Here is a 12,387-nt window from a genome sequence, read left to right as displayed (position 1 = left end):
ACTGAGCCGACCCATGTTATGACTATTGATACTGTGATATGAGGGTTTTCATATAATTGGTAGTTTGTTTCTTGCTAATTTAAACCTTAACATGTATCGTCAATAGAGAAAATGATCAAACTTAGTATATGGATGAAACCGAAGCAATGTAATTCTATTAAAGAGGGTCAAAAGCAATAGTATAAATTATGGTCTCAAATTAAACTCAAAACAACGTTTCCTAAAAAGGGATTAAAGCATGTTAGAAGTCAAATGAAGGGATCATATAAACCTTTAACCGACGGTCAGAGGAGCCCAGACCCTGATGAGGTCACATGGAAGTTCTGCTCAGAACCCGAAGCTCATGTCTGGTTCTAAGCAGAACCCTATCATCTCTCTGGTCCTGAGCAGAACCCCATCATCTCTCTGGTCCTGAGCAGAACCCCATAATCTCTCTTTGATTCTGAGCAGAACCCCATCATCTCTCTCTGGTTCTGAGCAGAACCCTATCATCTCTCTGGTTCTGAGCAGAACCCTGTCATCTCTCTGGTTCTGAGCAGAACCCATCATCTCTCTTTGGTTCTGAGCAGAACCCATCATCTCTCTCTGGTTCTGAGCAGAACCCTATCATCTCTCTGGTTCTGAGCAGAACCCATCATCTCTCTCTGGTTCTGAGCAGAACCCTATCATCTCTCTGGTTCTGAGCAGAACCCATCATCTCTCTCTGGTTCTGAGCAGAACCCCACGCTCATCTCTTTGGTTCTGAGCAGAACCCATCATCTCTCTCTGGTTCTGAGCTGGTTCCACACGAACATCTCCAGGAACACGGAGGTGAGAGGCATATCCCGTAACATTTAGCGCAGACCTGATTCCAACTGTCCAAACGTATCCTTCTTTGCATTCAACAAAGGATTTCTACATGTTCAAAAGATCAATAAAGACCAACCGACAGATGGGCGATGACCACTTCTTCACAACGTCTTAAAGGTTTCTCTGGAGGGGAAGAAGTGAGCGATCCTGGACTCGCCATCTCTCCGTTCAGCTCAGTGTAGAGCGGTAACTCTGTCCACCCATACCGAAGGCTGAACACCGTTGGAAGAAGCTCAGTCAGAAACACCCACTGGGTCTCCAGTGCTCATCGCTGGTGAAACACACCCGCCTTCAGGGTGGCTGCTCACACTCTTCTGCTGCAGAGACATCTCGTACTCAATACTTTATAGTACAATACAACTAGGTGGTCAAGACTTTAGTTTAGATTATATATGTACTAAGTTGTACTGTACACAACATGTTATAATATAAAGATCGTACTAAGCATATCCATCTATGTCCTTTGATAAATGGTCTGAAAAGTACAAAGACAGAATATGCAGATTACCATATTAACATGTGACCTGGAGCTCAGCTAATATACCTATGATAATATTAGGTTACATTTATAATATTAGGTTATATACACATGGTTAATAATAATAGGTTACATATATATTAGGATTATAATATTAGGTTTGTTATTATTCATAGCGATCACAGTCAGAATCTGCATATCATTAACCAAACCTTTGTCGTAACATATAGGCCTAGTATCACATACTCTCTATAACATGTCTCACCTGCCTGCCACAGTATCACATATTATATATCATGTCTCACCGGCCTACCACAGGATAACATATATATAACATGCCTCACCTGAAGGCCTTGTACCATGTAGGCCTACCACATTATTAGAACATGTCTCATGGAGGCCCTGCAAGCCTTAGCCAATATGTTATGCATTCATGATATGTTATATCAATAACATGTATAACATGTATCAGCCCCCCCCAACCACCCACCCCAGTGGTCCCATTCGGTCTCCTCCGCCGCGGTGTCATGCTGCATGACGTCCTGACGGCCGGTGTATCGTCTCATGTTCAGGACATTGCTTCACTTTTGTTGGATTTCTTTGTGCAGTTTAGTGGCGGACTCAGACTGTTTGAAGGGCAGGGGCGAAAAAATAAAAAGGCACATTCTGCACAACATGGGCCCAACCAGCGTGCAAAAAGCTATGATGCATCATGTACGGTACTTTCTCTCGTATTCAGCACTCTAGAGGGCACTTTTTTTTAACCATGGAGGCACTGTAAGGGCATTAAGAGGGCACTCATTGAGGTACATTGTCGAATTTTCTTGTTCTGGAGGGCTCATCGTCATAATTTATTGTATGAAGGGGCACCAGAGGGCACCCAATATTTTTTTTCACATGTAGAGGGCAGCCAATAAGACACTTTGTCTCGTACTCGCCCCTGAGTCCGCCACTGGCCGTTGATAGTAAATGGTGCAGAAGTGATCAGATGGTTGACCGTCAGGGATCTGGACGTGTTCCGGAGGGCCTCCTCCGGTCTGCTGCGTTCCACTCGAGGTATTATGCGATGGATTCCAATATTTCCTTTTGATCATTATCCGAGTAATTCACAGATCTCCAAATCGATGACATTCTCTGAAGTCCGAGACCCGGAAGTCCAAGGTCCGGACTAAATCAGACCTCCGTTCCTCATGTTGTTGTTATCGTCATAATAAAACACGAGCATTATAATTATTATGATAAAATACAAAAAAAAAGATGATTATTTCTATTATAAAACACGAAGGTTATTATTATTATTAGGCCTATTATAGAACACTAAAATTATGATTATGATTTTTATAATAAAACACTAACATTATATTATCTTTCTAAAACACTAACATTACGATTATTATAATAAAACATTAACATTATGATCATTATAATGATTCCTAACATTTTGATTAGCCTATTATAATACAACATTAACATGATTATTATTATGAATCCTAACAATTAGCATTATGAATGTTATAAAAAGGTTAGAGTTCCAATATTAAGACCGTTTTCATAAAGGAGGGGACGAGGGTAAACCAGGACGGAGAATTAATAGGCTACGAGTAGTACCGAGCCTATAGGCTTGAGTCGGACCGAGCGTCTGGTTGAGTTTGAAGCATATGCGCCCCGTGTTAATTAAACGGGGTTAGTTGATTTGTTCTTTATTTAAAAGTTCCCCAGTAGTTCAATGGTGACTCCAACCTCCCAGGCGTCCACACGAGGGAGCAACACACCGCGAAACACAAGGAGCCCGACCAGACCAGAACGGTAGGCCTACCAGACCAGACAACATCCCATCAGACCAGACCCGACCAGACCAGACCCCATCCCCCACGACCAGACCACCAGAGCAGACCACACCGGACTGGCTACGAGGACCAGGATCTCGTCATCAGAACATCATCCCGTGTTCACTGAGCGGTAATAACGACACGCGGTTTCATGATTTAAGGTTTAAGCATTTATTCAACCAGGGTGTGGACACACGTTGTGTAGGTCGGTCCTCAGACGGTCGGGTCTCCGGTGGACCCCCTTCTGCATCTCAGAGTACAACGGTGGAACCACTTCAATAAATAGGAGAACACTTCACAAGAATCCTGAGCTGGAGACCAGAACGAACCAATGAGGGGAGACCGCGGGGGGTCCAGGTGACGTCTCGGAGGTGGGGGCCCCAATCCCGCGGGGCCCCCGCGCGCTCTGCGTAAATATGTGTGATCTCGGGGTGGGGGAAGGGGGGGCTCACTGCGTCTCACCCGCGCTCTGCGGGGAGCCGGAAGACTCGTGCAGTTTCCGGATATGTTTTTTCAGGTCAAAGTTCCGGCAGAAGCCCTTGCCGCACGTGGGGCAGGTGAAGGGCTTCTTGTCGTTGTGCGTGTGCATGTGGAAGGTGAGGTTGTACACCTGGTGGAAGGCCTTGCTGCAGATGGAGCACTTGAACTGCTTCTCCCCGCTATGCGTCAGCTTGTGGTTCTTGTAGTTCCCTGCAGAACAGACCCGAGATCAGTAAAACAGACCTGAGTTCAGTAAAACAGATCCGAGTTCAGCGACACAGATCTGAGGCAACGCTACTAAAACCAGAAGGTCAAACTTAATTCTAAAACCAGTAGATTCAGTCTAAATACTAAGACCTATACCTAACCTCATAACCTAACCTAATAAATTATAATAGAGTATAAATACTAAAACCAGAAGGTAATTTAGTCTAATCTAGATTGTTAGCATTTAGACGCTGGATTAGATTATGTAATTTTAGGTTCGGTTAGGTTAGGATCTGTTAGTTTGATTAGATTAGGTGAGGTTAGGTTAGGTAAAGTTAGGTCAGACGGGTGTCTGTCCGGACCCCTGGTGAACGCACCTTTCTGGTGGAATCCTTTCCCGCAGAACTCGCAGACGAAGGGCTTGTATCCCGCGTGGATGCGCGTGTGCGTGTTGAGCGTTGAGCTGCGATTGAACGCCTTCCCGCACTGGTGGCATTTATGCGGTTTTTCCTAAAGAGGAAAACACGCGTGAGCAGGTTTGAAATATCCTGACAATTTATTAGAGAGCAGAGATTAACTCTTTAAATACCATAATTATACAACTATCTAACCATTAGTAACATTATTATTAATAAATAATAATAATAATAATATAGCCTATCCAACAACAAACAACCATCATCAACATAACATTAGTAATAAATAACAACAAATATACATCTCGTTATAATAATACATCTTATTATTTTAATTGTAGCCTACTTCTCATTATTATAATAAAAAAGCTAATTATTATAATAATACATGATATTATAATATAATAATTTATAATATTATTATAATAATACATATTATTATAATAATGCATCATTTTATAATGATAATGCGTCTTATTATTGTAATAATACTTAATGTATTTTTATAATAATAGGCCTACATATAATTATTATAAATAATACGTCTCATTATTGTAATAATACATCTTATTATTATAATTATCTTATGATATGAGTATGACTGAGGGACTCCTGATTGGCTGTTGATCAGAGTGACAGCAGAACTCTACAACTCTCTACAACTCGATGGTTCATTTCAGGTCATTTTAGTTCCGAATGAGTCTCGGAGGCCGCAGACGACAGATGGTTCCGCTCTTCCTTGAAGCCTCAGAGCCGGGGTCGGAGGCTGCTGTCAGACACTCCGTTAACGGCTCTCTGACGGTTCTCTGATAGTTCTCTGACGGTCGTCTAACGGTTCTTTCACGGTTTTCTGACGGTTCTTTAAAAGGTTCTCTAAAGGTTCTTTGAAAGTTCTCTGACGGTTCTCTAACAGTTCTTTATCGGTTCTCTCAGGGTTTGAAATATTGGACAGTAGAATTTCTCTAAACGTTCCGAGGATATATAAACTAATATAGATCTAGAATATCTATATAAAGATGTTTACCTGAGTGTGGATGATCTTGTGGCGGCAGAGCGTGCTCGCCTGCCGGAAGCCTTTCCCGCACACCTTGCAGACGAACGGACGCGCGCCGGTGTGCACGGGCATGTGGCGAGTGAGGTTGTAGTGGGCGTTGAACACCTGGACAGGTAAACACGGAATAAGAAGAAGAGAGGGGTGTGTGTGTCCGTCTGTGCGTGTGATTCTGTGTGTGTGTGTGTGTGTGTGTGTGTGTGTGTGTGTGTGTGTGTGTGTGTGTGTGTGTGTGTGTGTGTGTGTGTGTGTGTGTGTGTGTGTGTGTGTGTGTGTGTTTCTATGTGTGTGTGCGGGGGCCCTTACCTTCCCGCAGATTTCGCACGTGAACACTTTGGACTTCCCGCCGTTGGCGCACGAGCCCCCACCGAGTTTGGCGGCGCCTTTGAGCATCTTGTCGGACAGCAGGTGCGCGCGGTGCAGCTGCAGTTCCTTGAAGCTCGCGTCTCCCGTTGCGTGACGCTCCGCTTTGCCCTTCTCCGCGAGGAAGGCTTTGTGGCGCGCGTGGTGCAGCGGCGCGTGGAAGAAGTAGGAGGCCATGGGGTGGAGGTTCACGAGCCCCGCGGGGGGGCCGGCCGAGGGGAGGGCAGGGGGCGGTGGGCCCGCGGGGGTCTCCCCGCAGTGAGACAGGTAGCACGCGGCGGTTGCTGCGGTGTCCCCCAACGCGTGGAACGACGACTGGTTGACCACGCGCGGCCGAAAGAGTTTGTACTGTCCCCCCCCCTAGCTCGGGCTGCTCGTGCTTGTAGTTCAGCCCTACGCCGTGAAGGAAGTCGGCGGCGTGGCGCACGGAGCCGTCGAAGGGTCCCGCGTGGTCCAGCCCCCCCGCGAGGTTCACCAGCTTGTGGCCCGCGTCGTACGCGAGCGGCACGAAGGGCAGCACGCAGTGCAACGCAGCGGACGGCGGCTGCTTCCCGTCCCCCTTCCCCGCGTGCGCCGCGAACAGGTGGGGGAGGAACGGTATCGACCGCGCGGGTTCCGGGGTCTCCCGCGCCATAATCCGTTCGATCGAAAACGCGAGTGGCTTGCTGGAGGTGAGCGCGCGGCTGACTCCCGCTGGCGCACGGGGCATCGCGGAGGGCGAGCCACCGAATATTCCCGCTGAGCGGCACAGCGCGTCCATGATTAGAGTCTCCTCCTCCGCTTCCTGTCGGCGCACCGTGAGCTCTCCCGTTTACCGGCTCAGTGCCGCGCGGGGACGGACGTCATCTGGAGCGTGAGACCCGCGCGTCGAAGCGTCGAGTGGTCGAAGCCCCCCTCGCTGTTCCTGCGCGTCGAAGCGTCGAAGCCCTCCTCGCTGTTCCCGCGCGTCTACTTCTCCTCGCGCGTGCGGTTGCTGTTGCTGTTGTTGTCGTGGGACTAGCGGCACTTGACGGCGCGGCGGGAGCTCGCGGTCTTTAAGGAGGAAAGTTAAATGGATAATTGGTCAATTCCACTTCCACTCGTGACCGCGCGAGCCGCTGCGATGGGTCGCGGAGGAAGAGGAGGAGGAGGAGGAGGAGGAGGTGGAGGAGGAGGTCCTACAGGAGGAAGAGGAGCGAGACACTTCTTGTTCCACTGGAAGGCATTTGGAGAATCCAGGGTCCCCTCGCGACTCCGTGCGGTTTTATTTTAAATCGCGCGACACGACAGACGCCCAGCAGGGGGGAGGGGGATGTGGAGATGGGGGGGGGGAGAGGGGGGTCAGCGCGTGACATCAGATCGAGACGTTCATTCTTCGAGACGAACCAAAGCGGTCCGAGCGCTTCCGTTACGCACCGCGCGTAAACTGACGAAATGAAGAGAAAGATTGCGTTGTTTTAACCACCAATCACAGCTGATCTTATCGGATAACACACTCTCTCACACACACACACACACACACACACACCACACACACACACACCCACACACACACACACACACACACACACACACACACACACACACACACACACACACACAACACACACACACACACACACACACCAGCTCTCCGCGAGGCCTTATTATTTTTGATTAAATCGATAGCCTGATCATAGAGTTTAATTCATATCGACACTCTGTGATGGAGAGCTGTGCACGCGCCAGTGAGGCTGTCAGAGAGGAGCGAGCGTTCCTCTTCCACCTCTCGAGCTGAGGAGATCAGAGTGTCCTGCCGGCCCGCCGGGAGAGAAGATGTCGTCTTGAGCCAATAAGAATCAGAGCAGGCCTCGAGCGGAGTTAAGGTAGGCCGTCCTACTGCCACGCGCCGCGCGCGACGCCGAGCTTATAATTTGTTGGAATTGAATTAGGAAATAAAATAAATATAATTAATGAATAATAAATAGGCCTATCAGTGGAGTAATGGTTGAAATATTGTTAAATAAGTCAAACGAAAACAAAATTTCATAATAGCTTAACATAAATTATATTATGAATAATAATACAAATAGGCTAATAATTATTGCAATTATGATGATGAGGAATGTCATATTAACTTATATTATCATCTATATACATTGTCCTATTATATTATTATTATCATACATTTGAATCATTATTCCACATTAAATATCATTCTATTCATATTAATTAAGTTTTAATATTACTGTAATCATCAGTATTGGTGACATTATATCGTAGAGAGCATGTCGTGATAAAGTGTGAGGACGGTTTGGCGCATGTCCATGTCGACACGGCGAGACAGAAATCCTTATGATAGCATTTATGCGTTTTTCCTAATTTAGTTAAATGTTCGACAAAATCATCTATAACATTATATTGCGACAATACGATTTTTCTTAATGTAATGACTATGATTGTATTATTATAGTTATTACAATAATATTTGAACAATATAGTTTTGTAATTTTCTGTATTATGACAATTGTATTTTATTATTATTAAATTCATGATGATTATCGCCTGTTATCCTCGTTATTAATATGATATTATCATCATTAATGTTATTAATGTGATGTTATTATTATGGCACAATGTTAGAATATAATCATGTAATTAATCTGATGTTATTATTATTATGACACTGTAGTATATTTATACTATTATCATTATGGTATTGTAATTAATGTGATATTTTTATTAGGACACAAAGATATTATATTACGGGTATGGTTATTAATCTGATATTATAATGACACTAAGATGTTATTATTATATGATGGGTATCATTGGTAATGTGATATTAGTATGACACTAAGATGTTATCATAAGATGGCTATCGTTATTAATGTGATATTAATATCATGAAACTGAGATGTTATAATCAAGGTATTATTATAGTATTGGGTTGTTATTAATGTGAGGTTTCAATTATTATTGTGACACTAAGATGTTATTATTATGGTCATGTTATTAATGTGATGTTATTATTACATTAAGATGTTATTATACGATTGTATTGTTATGAACTTTATATTATATGACACTAAGATATTATTATTATATGATGGTCTTGTTATTAATGTGATGTTTTTATTATTATGACACTAAGATGTTATTATTATATGATGGTAATGTTATTATTGAGACGTTATGACACTATGTTGTTATTATTACACTAAGATGTTATAATTATGACACTAAGATATTATAATTATGACACTAAGATGTTATTATTATGACACTAAGATGTTATTATGATGCTAAGATATTATTCTTATAGAGTAGGCCTATGTTATTATTATGACAGTGTTATATTATTATTATCATATAACTACCGTACCGTGTGATATTATTATTATTATGACACTCAGATGTTATTATCGTATTACGGTATTGTCGCCGTGTGATTCTCCCGCCGTGGAGCGTCGGGAGGTAATTGGGTGTCAAGTGGTTTCTAATCAGCGCCTCTAAATGAGCAGGGCGCAGGACACGGCGCGGACGCGGCGAGGCGCGTCTTCCGCGGGGCTCACATTTCCTCCCCCCCCACCGCCCGCTCATCGCGGCCCGTCCCACCTTTTGTCCACCGTTTGGGGGAGGATTAGGATGGGAGACGTCTTCAAAACCATCAGTCTAATGATTTGACTTCGCGTCTAAATCTCTTTAATTGCGCTCCAGCGCCTCGCTAATCCGCAGACCGCCGCCCGCGCGCCAAACGGAAGAAATTTCGCAGAAGTGAATCCATTAATAACTTAATTCATCACTCATTCATTCTAACGTCGGGAACGAAACGTGCAGATTAAACCTGCTGTTGTTTTTTCTCCGGGACTTTAGGAATCTGAAGTTTGAATTATTAAAATAACGACGTTACTCCACATAGGCCTATCTGATGTGAACATTTATTACGAGGTTATGACGCTCTGCTGACGGGCCGACTGGTGACGGTGAAACCGGGCCGGTTTGGTCCTCTAACGGGACGTGGATGTGAACCGGGCCGGTATATGACTCTAACGCGACGCGTTGCAATTCATAAGTTTACGATCCGATCTGCGTTAATAAAGTTCCCAAGTTCTGATTGAGGAAAACGGGTTCCTCTTTTAACACTATCCTATGTCAATTATCATCGACAAAAATCATTTGAACCTGAACCATAAAACAATTCTAAACCTCATTTTGTTTCGCATGTAAATATATTGTGTACTAATAGCCTAACCGATTGCTTTATAAAGAATATTGCTACTGTTAAAAACACTGTAATATATGAATACCTAAAATAAATGCATTCTGCTCATTTAAATAATTGATGCTGCTCCTTTGTAGATAGATTATTTATAAATGATCTAGTAATGAATCCATTATTTATACTACTAAATCCGATTGGTTATTTGGCAGATTTTAATACACATAATAATTTGATTGAATGTGTGTGCTTGTACTTGTGTGTTTGTGCGTGCTTGTGTGTGTACGCGTACTTGTGAGTCTGTGTGTGTGTCTGTGTGCATGCGTTTTGGTGTGTGTGTGTGTGTGTGTGTGTGTGTGTGTGTGTGTGTGTGTGTGTGTGTGTGTGTGTGTGTGTGTGTGTGTGTGTGTGTGTGTGAACACCTTATGAGCACAAACCAGACCAGTTAAACAGCTTCAGCACGTGACGTCTTTAGAACCCCTTTAATTATGATTTGGATTCAATTAAAACATTTGACACACCTGAATAGACAGGAGAAAACGAAGCAGATATAGAATATACCACAAGATCACATCCTGGGGAGGAGGGCTGACGGGGAGCAATTGGAGACATCTTGAGTTACCGGGCAGAGAGCAGTTCGACCCTAAAGCACCACAACACTCATCTTCACTGGAGCACACACCGGCCTCCTATTGGCTAAAAGACTGAGGCCGCTTCCCATTTGGTAAAAGACAGGAAGTGTTCACAGAAACGTCAAGTAAAGAACGACACCATGAACAGTTGACTCCTTAATATCTCCTAATTCTGGAGACGTGGGCCCCCAGGACCCCCCAGTAGAGCCTCTGTAGTGCCCGCCCCCCCCCCCCCCCCCCCCCCCCCCCCCTCCCCCCCTCCCCCCCCCCCCCCCCCCACACACACACACACACACACACACACACACACACACACACACCACACACACACACACACACACACACACACACACACACACACACACACACACACCCCTGGGGAGGGGGGCAGCTGCTGGGTAATGGATGCTGAGGAGGCGGGGGAGTGGGGTGAGGAGGAGGATAGGGGGCGTGAGGAGGAGGAGGCGTGGCAGGAGTTGGCGGGGGCGGGGCTTGAGGAGGAGGCGTGGCGTGAGGAGGCGGTCAGTCGTCCTCCTGGTCGCTGTCCCTCATGGAGACCCCCTGCAGGGCGTCCGGCCCCCCGGGGCAGCGGACTGCCAGCGTGGCCTCCTCCACCGTCAGGCGGCTCAGCAGCGTCTCGTAGCTGGGGGTCCTCAGCGCCGCGTCCCCCACGCCCTGCAGCCGGAAGTCCCGGTACGTCTTCTGCACCCAGAGTCCCGCGTTAACACTCGTTACTGCTCACCAACTCATGGTGTGTTCCAGATGCCTAGTAGACCGCCCGCACGAGTTGCAAAGTGGGAAATCGCCCAGCTTTCTTGGGGCATTTCACGGAGGAACGCCTCCTTTTGGTCTGTCCCACTCTGGATTCTGAGCGTCCAGCGAGTTCACCGAGGGTGGCCGTACGACTCAACAACAAAAATGTCTGCGCCCGTAATGAGATTTATTTTCTTTGTATTTCTACCACGTTGGTCATTCTAAGTTGATTGTAAATGCTCTTACACAATTGATTACATTGCTGCTTTAATCCGGTCACCTATTCATGCATTGCACGGTCTTGCTGTGCGTGCAATACAAGGTAAAGTTGTGTTGTTTGTTTTCAGGCCGGTTTGCTAAAGAGGCAAATGTAGCTAACAATAACAACGACTAGCCAATGACATACACAATCACAAAGACAAACAGGAACTCTATAAGTGCTGCAAGCCAGGAAATGACGTCCCATGAGCAGCTTGTGCGGGAGGTGTACAAGGCATCTGGAACACACCTTCACAGCAGAATATCTCATGGACCAGAGAAAGGTCGTTCAGGCGCAGTAGGGGTCAAGGGTCATTTTTCTCTAGGGCACAGTGTTAAGGGTTTTATCCCTCCCCTTAGGACTCTTAAGTGCTCTTTTATTTTTCCTTGTTTTTATTTGGTGTCTGGTAGTTTATGATCAGGTATCTTATCTATTGATCCATCTCTCTATTAGCTGATTCTGTCTTTATCTTCCTGCCATTCAATTATTTCGGAAAATACAAACATGGAAAACAATTCATTAGAACGAGTTATTAGAATGTATTTCTCTATATAATTTTCTATTTTTATATATATATATACATAAAGACTCCAGCTTTTTATCAAAAACCTTTAAATAAAGCTATGCTCATTCTGATGGTCGGTCTCAAAACCTGTGTAGCTCATCTATATTTATCAGCATGTGGGCCAATGGGGCGGCGGCGGGAGGCGGTAACCTTGACGATTCTGATGAGGGTACCTTACCTTGACGATTCTGATGAGGGTCTTCAGCTGGTAGACGTGGAGCTGGAGGTCCATCCTGTCCGTCAGCCACACACACCCGCCGCCTTCACTGAGCTGCTGTACCATAGCTACACACACACCACACACACACACACACACACACACACA

General features: G+C 45.3%; 2 protein-coding genes across 2 annotated transcripts in view; both read right to left on the bottom strand.

Moving 5' to 3' along the window:
• Positions 1-3,318: 3,318 nt before the first annotated feature.
• Positions 3,319-6,935, bottom strand: fezf1 (FEZ family zinc finger 1). The gene is given in 5 exon segments (XM_030366166.1): positions 3,319-3,846; positions 4,221-4,353; positions 5,284-5,418; positions 5,617-6,028; positions 6,030-6,935. Coding segments are annotated over 5 exon segments (1,326 nt in total). The 5' UTR covers positions 6,434-6,935; the 3' UTR covers positions 3,319-3,604.
• A 3,871-nt stretch (positions 6,936-10,806) lies between these two features.
• The window catches only part of cadps2 (Ca++-dependent secretion activator 2), a 56,664-nt gene continuing 55,083 nt past the window's right edge, over positions 10,807-12,387 (bottom strand). Inside the window, 3 exon segments of the mRNA XM_030366659.1 lie at positions 10,807-11,187; positions 12,241-12,315; positions 12,318-12,347. Coding sequence (XP_030222519.1) covers positions 11,008-11,187; positions 12,241-12,315; positions 12,318-12,347 — 285 coding nt within the window. The 3' untranslated portion in view covers positions 10,807-11,007.

The sequence above is a fragment of the Gadus morhua genome, chromosome 9 (genome assembly GCF_902167405.1).
Source record: "Gadus morhua chromosome 9, gadMor3.0, whole genome shotgun sequence".
Taxonomy (NCBI): domain Eukaryota; kingdom Metazoa; phylum Chordata; class Actinopteri; order Gadiformes; family Gadidae; genus Gadus; species Gadus morhua.
The sequence above is the reverse complement of the archived record's forward strand: the minus strand, read 5'-3'. Positions and strand labels throughout refer to the sequence as shown.